Raw genomic sequence first — 19,059 nt, 5'->3', positions numbered from 1 at the left:
TCACTTTTTGATTGTTTTGGGTTTTTTTTTTCAAAATGTCATTTTAGAAGTAAAATTAAATTGTGAAGAATATTCCCTGGATGGGTTTAAAGTTAATCTGCAGGTGAGTTGTTCCACAGCGTTGCATTGCATTCAGCATGAAAAGGTCATGATGGGATTACTGGTACATCTCATTTGAGTTGATGGGCTGATACAACATACTCAATTAACATGACAGTTTTATAATCTTTCAGACACACAGTTATTGATTACATTCTGAAGCAAGGAAGCTAATGTTACCTATAATGCTATTATAGATGAGATGGCCACAATGTTTTGAAGATTGAGCCTTTTCTCATTGATTGGTACTCATTAGCTCACAAAATTGACTCTTAAGTGCAAATTGCACGTCTGGTGCTAACTAACAGGAGGAGCCTATTGCAGTCCACCCCAATGATGATAACGTAGCCACAACAGCAGTGGATATTTAATAATGGTGAGAAAATACTTGTCTGTTTTCTTTCAGTTATTCAGCAAAACCTGTGCAGTGTCATTTGAATCAGATGAGGTTTGTCTTAAAATTCCAGAATGGTGTAAAGTAATTACAGAATGATATATTTGACTTCTGATCCAGTAAAAAAAAAGTAACGTAATCAGTATGCGGGATGAAATGGTGCATTATTTAAATGAAAATAGGAGCCTAGGTACTTGCCAGCATAATCAGCCAGAATAAATGGAGTTAAACGCTACTGGTTAAAAAAGAAGAAGAATAGCAGAGAGTATTGATCCAGACACAGTTTTTTAACTGGTATTTCAGTAAAACTCTTTGTAAGATTCCTCCCATATGTATAATAATGTAAAAATAATATGTAAAAATAAGGCATCAGACATCTATAGTAGTTTAGATCAAGAGCTGGTTGACTTGTAGGATACAGCAAGCGTTATAGACAATGAGCCAAATCTCATTGTCAGTCACACTCTTGCACCCACATTGAAATCCATGACAGCTGAGTGTTTGGGAGAATCAGCACAGATAATTATTAGTATTGCATCTGTGGGGATAGGAGTTAAAATAGAGCATGAGTGAAAAGCGGGCTGCTGGTTTCAAGTTAGTGCAATCTCTGCAAAGAGCAGCTGAAGGCTGGAACAGCATGAGTGTTGCAAAGTAAGATGAAGGTGCATTGTTTACACAATGACTATGTTCATGATGACGACCTTAGCTGCCACTCTTTATCTCTGTCTTTCAAGAGTACTAAAAATTCACCATGAAAATAGTTAATTATTCTTTTGGTAGAATAATACCAGTCTGTGTTTGGCTTTGTCAGAGGAATACACAATAGTTACCCTTGTTTGAACATTTAGAAGAATTGATGAAGAAAGGAATGAATGAAGATCTCATTCTGACATGTTTTCTATTTTGGAAGCAGAGAGAATTCAAAGGCCCTGGATTAACTGAAGTGCAGCTATAACATAATTATCCACATTAGGAACTTTTTTTGCCCCACATACACCAAGGATAAATGCTCTAAAAGCCTCCAGTGTACATTGAAATGTCCACATTCCAAGTAGAAATTAGAATGAAACCAGCTAAATAAATATTATGTGTTAAAAGCCACAGGATATTGAAGAATGCAATTTGTTGTTGAGATGCTGGGAGCACCCTAACCACTGCTCCTGCAGTTAATGAGATACAAACAGAGGTACAGGGATAAATGGATTCCATCTTTGTTAGCCAGTGATTAGAAATTCTTTTGGAACCACAGCATTATAGCTTCTGTGTGTGCATAGAAAGCTGTCAGTTGGATCTTACATTTTCTTGTGCCTTATGTTACCTTTTTGAAATAGGCGGGATGCTTTTAAGGTTTGGTTGTAACTCCATGATTCTGGAAGCCAGGCCCAGCTTACTTTAGATCAGAATGGGGGTTGCTATAATCTATCTCTGATGGCTTTGGCCCCAAGAGGCTATTTGCCAGTCAGGAATTGCTCGCTTGTGCCAGGACTTTCAGGAGAAACTGTGTAGGAGCCAGCTGTACTGGTTCTGTGCCTGCTGGGGATTTTTCTATACTCGGAAACTGGGGAGATCTTTCTGCTTCGCATCCCTATGATTTCTTTGAAATACTTATAAATCCTCACTCCTACTTATTACATCTGTTTCTTCACACATTATGATTATTTGTTTGTAGTACAGTAGTGCCCGGTATAGACTAGGACCCTGTACAAACCCTGTTCTAGGCTCTGTACAAACACTGAGCAAAAAGATGACCCTGACAAAAAGGGCTTATGGTTTAACTTACTCCTTCTATTAGCTGTTATCACTGTGGTGGGGGGGGGGGCGGGGCAGGGCAGGGCTGAGATTAATATTTTCCATTGTTGTTGCATACGGCACTACCTCAACTGAACATCTTTCCATACCCTGTATACTTTAATTGGATTCCTTCTTAATATTCATTTATAATCCTAAATAATGAATGTAGAAGTAATTTCTCTAATCTTTTTTTAATAATTTGGGGCCCAGTTCTGCAAGCCCCCTGTACGCTGAGATACCAAAGATTTCAGTGGAGACTGTGCGTTTGGAGGGCATGCAGGATCAGGCTCTGAGATCCTAGACTGCTTATATTATTGTGGTTGCCCTTTGCTGTCCCACCTTAATTTCTACGATAACCTCTTCTATAGCAGTGTAACCAGAGTTCTGCACAGCATTCAAATACATCTTAGCTAGTTCATTACCCATTGCGAGAGTAATAGTCTCCATTTTATGTTTATGTCTCCCTAAATTCTTGCAGCATTGTGCTGAAGGCAGCAGAGTTTTATTCATCTTAATGTTTCTGACAGTATTTTAAAGGAAGGATTGAGGTAAAGTCATTGTCCTCTGATCAGTAATGGTGTAAGGAAATGTCTATTTGTGGGAGGGTGCAAAGGGAAGAAAGATTCCCTATTCCCACTCCCAAAGACACACATTTTTAATGTAGTTAAAATGTAATTCATTTCTAAATACCACTCTCTTCAAATTAAATTAGCATAGGTAATCAGAAAAGCCATGTAAAACTTCTGTAATAAAACCAGAAGCCTAATGAAACTCTCCTAATTTGGATTTAAGTTAAAAGTTGAACTTCAGATCAGATTCATGATGATGTCCAATCATAGGCCAATGTTTCAAGTAAACCTGGACTGATGGATGGTTGACGTATCCTTTTGGCTTAGGAACTGGATAAAACATGGTGGTTAGATGCAAAGCAAAGCAATGAGAACCAAAGCAGAAGGGGTTTGTATGATAATATAGTGAAGCCACCAGGTTTTGTAAACTGTAGTAAATAAATACATGTATCAAGTGACACTCTAGTTGGTGATTGAATGTTAAAGGTAGCTCATCTCAGACCTAATGTGATCTACGTAATTCTTTTGGGAAAATTAGATGTAGAACTGGTGTAAGTTCACATAGCTTTAGTGAAGTCAGTTCACATATGCCAATTTACACCAGTTGAGGATCTGTCCCTAAAGTTATAAAATGAAAAAAATGAACATGATTCTTTAACTGTTGGAAATGTTACTGGGATGAGGCTGTCTTTTCAGGGGTTACTTTCATTTCCAATAGAGGCAAGGAGAGGAATTGTTTGGAAATAGTTTGGGAATAAAGTAGGGCGCAGAAAGGAATAAGAAGAGAGCAAGAAAGGAAACCATGGAGCTGGAAGATAGGCCTTTCAGGAGCTTCTTGAATAGGGATACCAAGTGTAGTGTATCTTGTATGATACCCTTTGCCATTTGTCAGCTTTTGCATGTCTCCCCTCTGCCCTTCTGGGCTCTCATGCAGAGATTCCCCTGCAGTTTCTTCTTGTGGCCACTGGGTGTTGCTGTGGTGGAGGGATTTCAGGTAGTTAAGCTGTCTCTCATCCTCAGCTCCTGTCGCTCGACCTGCTGATCGAAGCCAGCACACAGGAGCTAGGAGGAGGAAGAGGCAGCAGCTACAGTTGGTTGCGCCAGGATCTGGCTGCCAAGAAAGATGAGGCCATATAGGAGGAATAGAGATGGCGAACAAAAGAAGGGGGCAGTAAGATAGAGACAAAAGAGAGGATGAGGGATGCATAAGTAGCAGAAGAGAGGGAAATAGTTAAAGAGGGACACACAAGGCAATGGGCTGTTTGGAAAAAGGAATAGAAAGCCTAATGGGAACAAGAGCAGAGTAGTGGGGAGGCTGCTTCAGTATTTCCTGATCCATATCATCACTCAAAAATCTCCCACGTTTACCCCAGCAGTTCCTCTCCTCTCAGGCTTTCCCAAGCTCCCTACAGCTTCCCATTCACCTTTTTCCAATAATATCTCCCCCATCATGTGGGATGTTCTTGGCTCCCCCAGCATTCCCTCTTGTTTCTGAAATAAGACAGAGAAAAGACATTCCAAAATGAGTCCATTTTTATACAGTTGTATTTGGCTGGCCTCTCTTTTGCGAACACAGTTTATGCATGAAAAATTTGTGCCCATATATCATGTGGGTGCAAACATTAACACTTGGAAGGATAACTGCCTGATTTGTAATCCAGCCAAATATAGCATGATACAGACAAATAATTTACAAATCAAATAGTTATCCACCCAAATGCCAATGTTTGCATTCACAATCAGCTGCAGATGCAATTTGTTAGTGCAAGTGTTGAGTTTTGTATTTTTATTGCAGGCACAGGTGATACCCACAAACTGGTACTCTTGGCCGAGCTCAAAATTTACCTCGCTTATGTTTGAAATAATATATAATCTATTATGAAATATTCAAAGAGATATGGAAGGATTTGCCTTTATGATCCCTCTTAAAGTCAGGGGAGCTTTTTTAACTAAAACTCCATACAGTACTTGAGAACTTGGACAGTAACATCACTAGAATAAAACTTAAACTTTATAGTAAATCTTTAAAAAAAGACAAAGTTTCTATTTTTGGGACAGTAAGTATATATTCTTAGTTCGCTTTAAGGCTCTACTGACCGATTATTGGTTTTAACATTTATAAAATGGACAGTAGGGATCAACAGGCCTTAAATTTGACCTGTCCCTCTTCTTTCTCTTGTTTTTTCACAAATAAAGCCATTGCTATGTTTGTTTCAAAGCAAAGAATGTCAGAAGTCCAGTTCTGCTCCCTCCACTGTTTTGCAGCCTGCCAGTGGTTGCATTTCAGTGGTGCGGTATGAGTGATTTGTAAAGTGCTTTCTAAGCTGAAGTATTTCTATAGTGCCTATCCTCTTAATATCTCAAGCACTAAGGAAATGTAAGTTATAATAAATACCTCCTACTTATGCTGAAAGATTCCCCAACACTTTATAAGATAGTGCTCACACACAGTGGAGTCAAGGAAAAAATCTTCCGTAAGAAAACCCGTTTCAATTTCAGCCTTCCAAAAGGTTAACAAAGAAAAAGCAATGCAAACATTGTCAAAATTATGAAATATACAAGGACCATTTCCTTTTAAAGGTCAGCAGGGATCATGGTACATAGTAATGGAAAAGAGCTACTCGCTGTTAGATTGTCATCACTCTGCATATACAGTATCTTCCTCCCCTTACAAAGGACACACATTAAACGGACATATTATAGCCCTATCTTGCAACCCGTTCTTATATGGGTAGTTTTTGTTAATACATTTGGTTCCCATGGAGTCCTTTATTCATAAAAGTATGGATTTCAGCATTGTCTTGAAGAAGGTGAATATTTAATACTGTTTAGTAGCTGAGCTGCAGCAGCTGACATCCAGTGCACTAAACTTTACCCCAGTGGTTGGTGGTTCTCAGTTAAAAGAGTGTGACTTTACATTTACACACACAGTTACAGACTTTAGAGAAAAGATAAACAAAAAACTGCAAATATTTTTAAAATTTCCCTCCTTCCTTTGCAACATATTAAGCAATAAAGCTGGTCAGGGAAACTTTGGTGGAACTGTATTCTGGAATATGCCATTCCAGCCAAATCAAAACATTTTGTGAAATTGAGTTGATTTTGCCTGAATTTGGTTTGGTAAGACAACTGGTGTGGGGGGGGAAGGGGGAGAATTCCAACAATGTCATGTTTTGATTTTTCATTTTGAAATAATTTTTAATTTAGATGTTTTTTTAAATTTGTGTTATAATTAGAGCTGGACAAAAAATGTTTGGACAAGAAGTTAATTTGCCAAAAAGGCAGTTTCAGTCAACGGAAAACTATTTGTGAATTTGACACAAATTTTCAGACTAGTTTTTAGCCAAAAAGCCCCATCATTGTTTGGGTTAGATTTACAAGGGGATAAGACACCATTCACAAAATGGCAGCAAGAGCAGGTGGTGGTGCCTCACTTATAACCTTGGCCCACTTGGGATGTGGTGGCAGGACTTGAATTTAGGTCTCCCAGCTTACAGGTGACTGCCCAAACCATTGGGCTAAAGATTATAAGGAAGTCAACCACCTCTTCCTGCTCCTTCTCTGGCTGTTTTGTGAATCTAGTCTTTAAAAATGCTCAGAAGCAAAATCTCTCATGTTGAATGAAACATTTTGTATGACCCAAAATTGATGTTTTGTTGACTTTTTCAATTCACTGAAAATTTAAAAAAAAAATCATTCAGATTCAGTTCAGCCTAAACCAATAGTTTTTTCACAACTGCCAGCAAATTAAAAAAATAACTTATTCAACTAGCTTTAATTATAATACAAAACAAACAAACAAACAAAAAAGTCTAAAATGAAACAAAATGATTTTGTCAACATGAATCTTTTCAGTTGACCTGAAACAGTTTGTTTGGGGGATTTTCCTTCATGGAGAATTTCAGAATTTTTGGTTTTCACTGCAATTTTGGAACAAAGCCAGATTTCAAAATCTCACAGTCATTTGCAAAACTGGACTTCTGTTCCATGCACAGCTGTAATGAACAAATAATATACCCTTGGGATCCCAAATATTTAATGGAATGTAAGTATAGACTTCAAAATTACAAATGCATTTATATTTGAAAGCATTGAGTGGCACTATGGTTATTGTTCTATATCACTGCATGAGAGACTTACGTTTGATTATTGAGGCCAGCATTTCATTCTATGAGCCAGCAAGGACTAAAAGCGCTGTTCACTTATGGTTACTGGAGAGAACACCTCATGTCACTCTAGTTACTCCTTAGTCCAGTGTAAGGATGGCACCAATGGGCTATTCGGGAAATTCCCATTCACCTCCCTTCAAAAAGAAAGAATTGTTTCTGCAATGCAGGGCCTGGAGGAAGCAAAGGTGGAAAAGTGCAAACAAAGCATAATATGGGGGTGGCGAGAGTGACTCTTGGTGTCACTCCCGGGGGAGCCATAGGACATATAGAAATTGTTTTAAATATTCTCAGTTCAGTTCCTCCCTCACTTTCCAGATAAGCCTTAAGTGCAAGATGTTCACCTTGCATTAGTTGAAGCAGACTCCAAACTTACCTAAAGCAAAGGAGGAGTCATTTGACAGTAGAGATGGACAAGACCTGTTAGGTGATGGGAATAAGATTGTTCTTTCACATCAAGTATTTCTTAGTGCATTCATTTTTCCAGCAATACCTATGCTTTTCTGTTAGTTGTTTGCAATGTCATCAATGGCAGTTGCAATGGAAACCTGGGATCCTTATCTCAGGATTTATAAATGAAAGGGAGGAGGAATTTTGTTTTAAGATGAATTATGCATAGGAGATGTGGAGGCCACCTTGTCCAACTGTGCTGCCCAGATCCCTTTTGAGGGCCTTGTGCATAGGGTTGCCAACCCTTGATGATTGTCCTGGAGCCTCCAATAATTAAAGATTAATCTTTAATTAAAGATTAATGTCATGTGATGAAACCTCCAGGAACACGTCCAACCAAAATTGGCATCCCTCCTTGTGCAGATGACATCAGCCCTGACTGATCTGGGAATCCAAAAAGACTTTTTTCAAAAATATAACTTAGTCTTTCACCTTCTACACTGATCTCTCAATGATCTGTCTGTGGCCCCCACTTGAACCAGATGGCAGAAGTGAAAGCAAAGGATAAATGATCTAGAGCGACTGAACTCATGTTTTTAGTGCATCTCATGGAGAGAAAAACTGTAAACATGTGACCCGTTCTTTCTATGTGATTCTGTGATAGAACAAGTAAGAAGAAATACTGTGAATAAAATAATGTTGCCATTGATGGAGTAGACTTTAGACTTTGTTGTGGAAAATGAGTCACACCATCTGTTTTGTTCAAACAGCCTGAGGTCTTTTATTGAATACAAGCATGCCGGGAGAAGGAGATAGAGATGGTCACACACAGGTGCCACCCCAGTCTCTCTCTGTCCTGCCTCTATAATACCAGTCTTATATAGGTTTTCAAATCCAAGCCAAATGATACATTTCCTTATTTTTTTATCACTCAAGCATTGTTAATAAAGCCTTATAAGGAGATAAAATAAAACAGTTTCATGATTAGCACTGTGCTGATGCACTTCGTTATTATCAAGATCTGCGGTTTGCTCATGGCAGCGTTTTGTCAAGGGACTTTTGCAGGGTTGTGGGGGGTGCATATTATGGACAGCTAGGGACTTTAGGCCCTTTGGCTCTTTTCTAGCTAGAGGTTGGCCTAGTCCGTTATCTGGGTCAAATGCCACAGCCCAGCATAAGCAAATGCTTTTAGCTTAAGCTAAGTCTTACAGGATGCAGGCCTGTAGGCCTCTTGCGTTACCGCTCTTGCCTATGTTGCATATAGTGCATAGATCTTGATGCAGAATGGGAGAGGGTCAGGTCAACAATAATTTCCCCCACAACTTCAACACACAAGTGTACAATGGCAATTTATTCACTTTAAAAAATAGAACAAGTCATGAACGTAATTACTAGGACTTGACTATCCAATGAGGGGTTTGAGGAAGAAAGTGCCTTTGAATTTAGACATTCTCTGAAGGACAATGGCCCTCTGTGAATGCATGAGTTTTCGTTTACATTGAGGGACTTCACCTCTTCTATCCACCCGTCCAACTCCAACTATGCTAAATCCAGCAAGTCTTTGTGTTCTTTAATAAATGTCAGAGCTGTAGTTGTTGAGTGCAGAGTTATCTAGATGCCTTTTTTATTTTAATGTGGTGCTGGTGCCTTTGAAAGCTTGTGCAAAGTTAATGTGAAAGAAAAGCCTCAGCTGGGCAGCATTATGAATGACAAATGAAGCATTTCAGTAATGTGTGGAACAGATGATATAGCATGTTAATGACATCCATTATGGTAAGGTGGCAACTAAAAGAATAAATGGTGAAAGTGATGGCGCAGTTTAATCAGTGAATCCCTTTGCTACAGGGATGTTTTCCAGAGGAGCCTCAAAGTGATGTGTGTGTGGTTTATGACTGCTTGCTGTATCTCTGCAGTTGACATAAAATATTTGCACTGCTCACTGGGTCTGAAACAAACATTCATAGTTCACACATGTGCACCAGATAAGATGCTCAGTGGACAAGGGAGCACATAGTACTCCACGTGAGGACATAATGCTGATCTATATAATGGCAGTACAGGATTATTTTTTATTCCATCTTTGGCGCACTCCAGAATTTTCTGTTATATTTTTTGACCACCAACTGTTCATTGAGCAGAAGATTTCACTGAGCTGTTCTATTCTATCCTATCTAGGTTCTTATACCACCCCTTTCTACATAGCTTCTGAACACCTTCCAGCAATTAATTAAGTGGCATAATTAATATCTGTTGAGTGTGGTTCATTTTCTCTCCTATGCTCTCTTTAGGGGGAGAATGTGTGTGTGTGTGCAGTGCAGAGTTTTATTTTGGTAGCGTTTTGTTTTTAAATGTACAGTGCTCTGTGTTTATGTTAGAGAAGGCAGGTCAAAAAAGTGTGTCTTGCAGATGGAGCAGAAGGTGGTGTGGTTTGTGATGGTCCTTAATTCTTGTGTGAACTGTGCACTGTCCAAAATGAAGCCCACAGTCTCTCTCTGAGGAAGAGAGGAGGATTTGTAATATGGCATAAGAACAGCCATACTGGGTCAGACAAATGGTCCATCTAGCCCAGTGTCCTGTCCTCTGACAGTGGCCAATGCCATGTCCTTTAGAGGGAATGAACAGAACAAGTAATCATCAAGTGATCCATCCCATCGCCCATTCCCAGCTTCTGGCAAATAGAGGCTGGGGACATCATCCCTGCCTACGTGGCTAATAGTCATTGATGGACCTATCCTCCAAGAATTTATCTAGTTCTTTTTTGAACCTTGTTATAGTCTTGGCCTTCACAACATGTTCAGGCAAAGAGTTGACTGTGCATTGTATGAAGAAGCACTACATTAATTTAAACTGTCAGTAACAAAAATCTGTTCACGTACATAATGCTGAAGGTCAATATTTACAAAAGTGTCCTATGATTTTGAGATGCCTCAAGTTTAGAATGTGCATCTTAAGACACAGTGGACCTGCTTATCAGAAGTGCTGAGCACTTCCAGCTTAGGCTGACTTCAACTAGAATTGTGGGCGCTCAGCACCGAGACAATCAGGCTCCATATATCTAGGTCTAGGCACCCAAAAATTGAAGCTTCCCAAAATCATCTCTCATGACACTTTTGAATATTTTGGCCTGTCAGCATTGCTAAAAATTATAAGTTTAATTCAGATTTCCAAGATCTCTCTAAAGTAGGGTTGCCAACCCTCCAGCATTGTCCTGGAGTCTCCAGGAATTAAACTTTCATTAAAGATCAATTTTTATGTCCAGGGATAGCTCAGTGGTTTGAGCATTGGCCTGCTAAACCCAGGGTTGTGAGTTCAATCCTTGAGGGGGCCATTTAGGGATCTGGGGCAAAAATTGGGGATTGGTCCTGCTTTGAGCAGGGGGTTGGACTAGATGACCTCCTGAGGTCCCTTCCAACCCTGATATTCTATGATTCTAACCAAAATTGGCAATCCTACCCTAAAAGCAGAAGGGAAGATCTTGCCTATTGATGGAGACAGAAGGTTGGTGGTTGACAAGAGGTTAGGCTGGATTCTACATATGGCTTTCACTCTGGATAAAGGATAATTTTTCAGTGCGATATAAAAGGTGTTTGAAATGATCTAAAAAATAGGAGGTGAGGTTGTTCTGACTATTAATCTTTTTTTGGAATGTTTTGATCCCCAGATCTAAACGCCCAGCTCCAGTTCCAACAGCCACACCTAAAGTTGACTCTCCCAGGCCTGTAATTCCCCATCAGAAGGTATGTAACACATTATCTCTTTAGTGCTTCTTGTTATTTGACTCTAACATAAATCACATAAACATAAATCGTTATCCGGTCTAATCCTCTCCAAGCACCTGGGGCATTTCTGATTTTTTTTTATTCTGTTCTCTTCTAGGCATAGGTAGCTAAGCCTATCAAAGCTTCCCAAAATATAGTCATTTCCCAAAGCACTTGAGGAAAAACCCCGTTAGCATATGGCTCAGCTCAGCTAAAAATTGACTAAAACTGACAATGTGTTGACTTGGCTAGACTAGATGACATTAGGGCATTTTACAAGCTTTATTAGTAGCTGTGCCTTCTTGTCAGGTCAGTTAATAAATGTCACACCAAAAAATAGAGGATAACTTAATGTAAAGACGAACAGTGAATGATGAGGAAAGTGGATGGCTCAGGTTTCATGGACTAAGTCCATCTTCTAGGATATAGATGTCCAAAAACCATCACCACCACTAGCATATGCTGTCTAGTTAGCAACTGTGTCTGCAGTCTCTGTAGGGTGGCTATGAATGGCTGCAATTGTGTATCTTCCTATCCCTAGATATGAGAGGTTATTCCTCCAGGTCTGATATGCGGAGGGGACATGATAACAGTTTTCAAGTACATAAAAGGTTGTTACAAGGAGGAGAGTGAAAAATTCTAGTTAATCTCTGAGGATAGGACAAGAAACAATGGGCTTAAATTGTGGCAAGGGAGGTTTAAATTGGACATTAGGAAAACTTTCTAACTGTCAGGGTGGTTAAGCACTGGAACAAATTGCCTAGCAAAGTTGTGGAATCTACATCATTGGAGGTTTTTAAGAATGGATTAGACAAACACCTGTCAGGAATGGTCTAGTTATTAGTTAGTCCTGCCTTGAGTGCAAGGCACTGAACTAGATGACCTATTGAGGTCCCTTCCAAGTCCTACACTTCTATGATTCTATGTAGTGCATTGGCAGAGCAGTGTGGAGGAAATTTGGACTACCATTGCCCAGGCTGTATTCCTATTGATTGGATAAACAGGGAAGTGCAGTCCCTATTGTCAATCCTACCTACACTGTGAGGATTAATTTCACACATAAACACCCAATGACATAAAATAAGAAACAAGACAAACCATTTCAGATCCCAAATCAATAACAGAGTGTACATGTCAACTTCAAACATTTCTTATAAATACTGTGCATTCCAAATTCTGAGCTCAGGAGATTTGTGTCTTCCCTGCAGCAGCTGCTGACATGTTGAAACTAACATACAAGATATCCACTTGGGGCGAAATGTTTGGCTTTTATTTATTTATTAATTTTCTGAAAATTTGAAAGGAACCTGCTTGGCCATTTTTGAGTCAAGTCAGAAACAATATTATGTCACTCAAGTGCCTTATGGGTATTTGGGCAGGGAAAGAAGAAATATTAAAATGTATCCTGCAGGGAGCTGTTCCCCTTTATATATTTTTTTCTGAAGAGTACAGAGGGCACTGAGGGAAAGGAAGAGGCATCAAAGTGTATGTCCATTTGCTTCATCCCGACAGATGATGGAAATGTCTGCCTCTTCTCATACTAGAATATTATGGGGCTCACCAGGTGAGAATGTAATTCTGTGGGACAGAAGGTTATTGGAGGGGAAATACGGAATATCACTATGAATTTTCATGGAAAAGAAGAATGTTCCATTCTTTTGTTTAGAACTGTCTCCCACTTCGCCAGCCCAGTAGGGAGTGTTTTGTTCTGTATTTCCCTGAAAGGAAATTGTCAGAGAATTTTTAGCCTCCAAAGCAGCCTGAGTGACCTTGTAAACTGTTCATCTCTTCATGTACTGGATCTTCTCCAAGGCTTCTACGTGACACACTGACTCCCAGGAGCATCTGCATGGATGTGACAGACCTGCACAGCTCCAGAGCTTGCTAATTCATGGGCAAGCTGTAGTTTCAAGAGATCACTGATAACTCAGTAATTAACTATACTCCATGTCTGGCAAATGTCAATTTAAAAACGTCCTAAGTAGTCACTTATCTTACCAAAGGTGTTTCTATCTGGTAAATATGTAAGAAGGGGGAGGGGGAAGGTTAAATACATATTATCAATTCTTTAAAATATTGTTGGTTTTAAAAAAAGTCATAAAGATATCTTTAATATAGTTGCTGGAGTGTCAGCTCAACTTGTATTTTCTGTTTTAGCCCTTCAGAGTGTTATGGGAATTAATGGTCTGAGATTGCCAAAGCACAGACATTTAGTTTCTAGGTACATGTCACCTTAAAACTGAACATTCTATAGGTAAGGGAGTAGGTTGGATGTAGAATTATTTCTGGTATTTGCTAGGGGTTTTTCAAAGAGCTGGGATGTGGGTCCTATCCCATTTCCAAGTGTGCTAGGAGATTTCTCAGAGCTGTGGGTCAAGTTGGCTAGATCTCTTGTCTGGGAGTATGGTGTATGGTTAGTGGCAGCTAGGAGTGGAAATGTTGTTGGGGTAGTATTTCTGGCAGGACTGAGAGAGTTTTACACCTCAGAGGTGGGTCATGGTATTTGTCCAAGGTGATACTGGAAAGAAAGTGGCAGTTGGAGGTCAGCTTAGGGTGCTTGTTCAGGGATTCTGGGAGACTTGGACAGTTGGGATGGGAATGATGATGCATGTCAGAGAGCAAGGCGACTGGGGGTCAGATGTATATCCAGAGGTTGTGAGGGAGTTCAGTCTCTCTCATGTTGGGCTAGGAGGACTGCAGTAGATGCATGCCAGATCACGTGTGGTTCATGCAGAGGGAAATTGTCAATGAGTTCAGTAGCTGAAATGAGTCCTCTTTAAGCATGTATTGGGAGGGAATTATGGTGGGAGCATGAATGTCTTGAATCACTAAAGCAGAGATCTCAAATATGGTATAAAAAAATCTTACTGATGTAAACTAGGATTTCATGTATGTTGAGGTCAGGTATGTTACAGTAAACATATTGTTAAAATAAAGTTTTGCTTAAAATAAAGTTTGTTACTTTTTAAAAACCATCTTAGAATAGCCTTAGCACTGGGGGACTGGCTGGTTTGGGGGACTGTCAATGGGACACAGAGCTAGGTCTCTAGCTCCAGTTGAGGTGGGTTGTGTTAGAATCTGATGGCTACTGCAGTGGCCCATATGAAATTAGTTTGATTTCATTTCAGCTCCCAGAGAGCAAGTGGCTACATTATAAAACCGTCATTGCCAAGCTGTTCTCTCATCTGTAAGGGTAGTCTTTCTGGGTCAGGGATAATGCATGCAGCTAAGAACTCTTGCATGCGCAGACAAGTTCAGTGGCTGATATAAACCATACACGTTATTTCTGCTGACCCAGTTGTAATTTCTGCTCATTTGCAAGCATGTATTTCTTTTCAACTTCTGTCAGCAGCTGATTATATTTTAGTATAAGAACTCATATTAGGTGCAACTTCAGCCTATTGAAAGACACACTCAACACGTTTTTTTTCAGTTTGATAGAAATGCTCCCACCTCCCCAGTGAAGCCCACTTTCTCCTCATTTTCTTCAGCTAATCTGTGTTTTGAGCTGATGCTTTTTGTGTGAATGTTGTGTGATACGTGAGATCAACTGGGCTCCGGGGCTGCTGAAGGGAACAAAGGTTTGATTGAATCACAGTTTACACTTTTTGCTTACCAAACAATTCAAAACAAGATTAATCATTTGAGAGTTCAATGAAGCTGTTTGCGCAGCTCTAGGCATGAAATATTGAAAGAGTAGAATGATATATCCAAGACTGAGAACATCTGTGATTAGAAGTCATTCAAAATGGAGGAAAGAGAGATGGGGAGTCTTCCAGAGAATTGAACTAAAGGTTCATAAATGCTCTTTGTTCATGCAACATTAGGGTTCATAGTTAAGCATCTACAAGTAAAGAAATATGAAATGTAAGGGTCAACACATAGCCTTAACTCTGTCCTTTTGCATATAGGCATTATGATATAGTGTTTATCTATATGATCACATTCTGTACTATTTATGAAATAAGACACTATAAAATTATTAATTAATATGTCTATTACTGTAGCTCTCAAAGAGTCCCAGTCAGAATCTGAGCCTCCTTGTGTTTATGAATAGTGTATTCTACAACACTATGAACATGTATCTAAAATAACCAGCAATCATAGTTGGAGGAATGATGGTCTTGTTGAATAAGGCACAGAACAGGAGATCTGTCTTCTATTCCTGACTGTGCCACAGACTGCTTGTGTGACTTTGGACAAGTCACTTAATTTCTCTGTGCCTCAGTTCACCTGTCTGTGAAGTGGTGATAGTAACAACTAGCTTCTTAATATGGGTGTTGTAAGGCTAAATTAATTAATTAATGTTTCTAAAAACTGAAATCATTCCTGTAGACGTGCAAAGAATTGGTATAATATTCTAATTAAAGACTGTATCCCAGAGCATAGTAAGGTCAGAGTTAACATTACCTATCATACTTCCTGACTTGAGTGCTTAACAGTGCAGTCTCAATGGTGCATTAACACAGTGCCCTGCTGTGGGTCACCCTACCCAGATGCCCCTTGAGTCCCACCTTTGTACTAGAGCAAAGTTCACACCATGGAATGAATCCATGCAAGTTAATGTTCATTCAGTCAGCTCTTGTTCACCCTGGTCCATCCCTCCCCACTCCCACATACCTAACCCCACACAGTGCCCATAAAGAGACTTCTTTGGGGTGAGAAAGAAGGTGGAGCAAGATGACAAACTGGCATACTGTTTTGGTATCTCCCACTCTAGAAGCCAGTGGTGTCCATGTTGAGGTTCCCTTCCTGTCCCATAGGTGAAGGGGAGTGTTCTGTCCTTAGAGAAGTTAGACGAATATTAGAAAGTAAAAAAAAAAAAAGGTTTTACTGAGAACAAAGAATGGGCTCAGCTAATGCTTCATAGTAAACTCCTTTCACCCCCAAATGTTCCGTGTTCTCCTCTACATAATCATTTTTAAGCTCATCCACTGATGTAGTATCTCACCGTTAAACTGGGAAATTAGAATCCAGCTGCCTGACTTCTCCACGTAGCAAGGGATCTCAGCAAGGTGACAGGATCTTTCTCTAGGGAGGAAGCCAATGCCCAGTGTTAGAGCCTCCTCTTCTGGTCAACAGAAAGGTAGCATCAGACTTTTATAGATGAAAATGTTAGTTCATTTTTCCAGCCAGAGGGATAATTTGATGAGGTGGAATGGGGGGAAAATGGGGAACAAGGAAATGTTAGTCACTGCTGACTACTTATAATTTCATTAGATATAATGCTAAAAGATGTTCATTATTAAAAGCCTGACATTCAGATTTCAGAAGTGCAATACATTTTTCCTTCATTGGTATGTTCTTGCCACGAGATTGAAACAAACAGAACAATAATTTAATCTAAAATATACTCTTATGAATGAACCAAGTAACAGGTACTTTATCAATCATGAGAGGAAACAGCCAAATAAGCTGATCAGTGGAAAATGGTTCTTTTAGGAAATTTATACTGATGCTGAAAGTCCATATCCCCATTTCTCCGCTTTATCCCACAAATTGCCCCTTGTCTCCAAAAATTCCCACAGTCCTAACTTAAAAACATCAAATGCTAACATGGCCCCAAGTTTCCAGTGTAAATTGTAGGACATAGTTCTGTTTTCCTATGCCAAAAATGAGCTATTACAATAAATCAATACCAATATGCAGTTAAGAAACCTAGCTAGAAAATATTTGAGGAATGTAACCAAAATTCCCCCCAAAGCTAAAGGATGGCAACCCCACCAGCCTTCATTTTCTGTCCCCTTACCCACAATATTTCCTTTCCGATAATCTTCCCTTTATTTAATCTACAGTTCTGCCAAATATTATTAGGTTGCTTTTTATTGATTAAAAATGTTGCTCTCTTCTAGAGCTCATGCTACCAGCACCTAATATTTTTCCCCCATAGTACCCTTCCCTATATCAGAGGTGAGGGGAAGGAGTCCTACATTACATTTTCATTGATTCTAAAATGTTTTTTCTAGTTAGCCTACAGATCTAGCTCCATCAGATACTGTCTGTTCCTTCTGTTGTTGTTGTTGTACTTGTTTTACCTTGATTTTTCCATCCTGCCAGGATGTACAGCTTTCAGAAGGAGAGCATCTATGTAATTGGTAACTCATTATTTGAGAAAGGATTGTGCATTTGTCCCTCTTTAAAAATATATATTTTAGGTGGAAATCCTGTTTTTTATTTGTTTAATGATACTTGGAAGCCTGTAAAAGGCAATTACCAATGGTTATTTGCAGACTTTTTTTGAGGTCAGAACATTATGACCGAAGTGTGTGATTAATTACAAATACATTCAGAAAAAATGGACAAAATATGTAAAAAGCAGTAGTTTGAAATATGCTATTAATAATTTTCCATAGCTTCAATGGCATCACACCAGAAAGCCAGCATAACAGTGGATAATTAGACCCTGTGCGAGTAACTAATATTCATTGACAATGACATTGTTACCCACTCTATAAATTTCAGTTTGAAGGCCAAACTCTGCTCAGGCTTACACCCTCTGCAACCCCATAGAAGTCAGTGGGGTTGCACATTTGGGATGTCTAAATATGATCCTGCAAGCCATTATAGGTATGGGGCACAGTGCCCCCAGGGGTCACTGAGGGACTTACGCTGAGTAGCAGCTCCTTCAAGACCTTTGAAAGGTTTAGCCTGGAACTCCAGTCTGGAGCAGTGTTCTTGGCCTTTGCTGCTGCATGAGGTACATCCCTTTTTAGATACGCTCCCCTGGGATGTGAGTCCTGGCAGGAACACAGACAGGCATTCCAATCTTATGCTTCCAAGAATGTGGTTATTAATTATGGCTTCTATGTGTCCACATGCACAGGGGTGGGGAAAATGTGCCCCCTCTACAGAACTGAATCAGGTCAGTGTAAACTAGCTGTAAGTCAGGACTCTAAGCTTCTGGGATAAATTGCAAGTTGATATCACATATACCCTAAGAAATCCACAAATTCCCCATTCATCCAAATGCTTTATCTAGTGCCGCACTATACACTGGCGTGCAACAGATACAGCAATCCCTGAAAATGTCTGCTGCGGTCCTGTTTCTTTCAAATCATATAAACAAACAGAAGGAAAAAATAAAGCTTACAATCTAAGTATAGTAGAAGCATTTTACAAGAGGTACATGCACTTAAGATTGTAATCACTTTTTGTTCTGTGTGCGGAGCACAGTTGGGTTCTGGTCCATGCCTAGGGCTCCCAAGTGTTATGGTAGTATATATAATAATTATGCTGATTGCTCCTGGATATTCCATTATCAAGTGAGCTGCCAAAACATAACATAGAAAAAAGTCTCACAAAGACACCTTCCAAGAGGAGAGTTTGAACTACTGAGCTGAGGTATTGACCAGGCTAAAAGATGAAAGGGAATGGATTTATTGGAACTAGCTTTGGTTTAATAGCAAAACCGGGTCACAAAAAGTTGGGCATTATGAAGACAAAGACATGCTGAACACTTGTGTGGTGGATTTACGAATTAGGTTTTCCAAACACAAATTGGAAAACCATGTTCTTAAGATCTAGATGGTCTTTTATTTCAAATTAAGGAGAAAACGAAGAGACTACATAAATTTAAAATGCTCATGAGAGTTAATACAGAGCATCTTTCTCTTGCTCTGTAAGATCCTTCATCTTTAATTTTCTTGCAGCCATTCCCTCTAGCAGAAAGAAAGACTTCTTAAAGAAAATACAAAAATCAATATCCTAGTTATGGTGCACCACAGTGAGCCAATGATTTACTTTGATGGAAATATAGGCAATTTAGTTGGATCTAAAGATTTCGTCCTGCCAGGTACTCTGTATGTCCTGAGAAATGCTGGCTGCCCTCAACTCCCACTGACTTATGTGGAGTTACACCTGGGGTTAATTTGCACTGAGGGGCACAAGGCAAT

The 19,059-nt window shown here is 39.4% G+C and overlaps 1 protein-coding gene across 3 annotated transcripts in view; it reads left to right on the top strand.

Moving 5' to 3' along the window:
- LDB3 (LIM domain binding 3) overlaps window positions 1–19,059 on the top strand; it is a 200,562-nt gene that overhangs the window by 83,548 nt on the left and 97,955 nt on the right. For all 3 annotated transcript variants that reach the window (XM_043552186.1, XM_043552187.1, XM_037905209.2), the window contains exon 4: window positions 11,071–11,146. In XM_043552186.1, coding sequence (XP_043408121.1) covers window positions 11,071–11,146 — 76 coding nt within the window. The remainder of the gene's footprint in view (window positions 1–11,070; window positions 11,147–19,059) is intronic.

Source organism: Chelonia mydas, chromosome 7 (genome assembly GCF_015237465.2).
Source record: "Chelonia mydas isolate rCheMyd1 chromosome 7, rCheMyd1.pri.v2, whole genome shotgun sequence".
NCBI lineage: Eukaryota > Metazoa > Chordata > Testudines > Cheloniidae > Chelonia > Chelonia mydas.
This window is presented reverse-complemented; position numbering and strand designations above follow the sequence as displayed.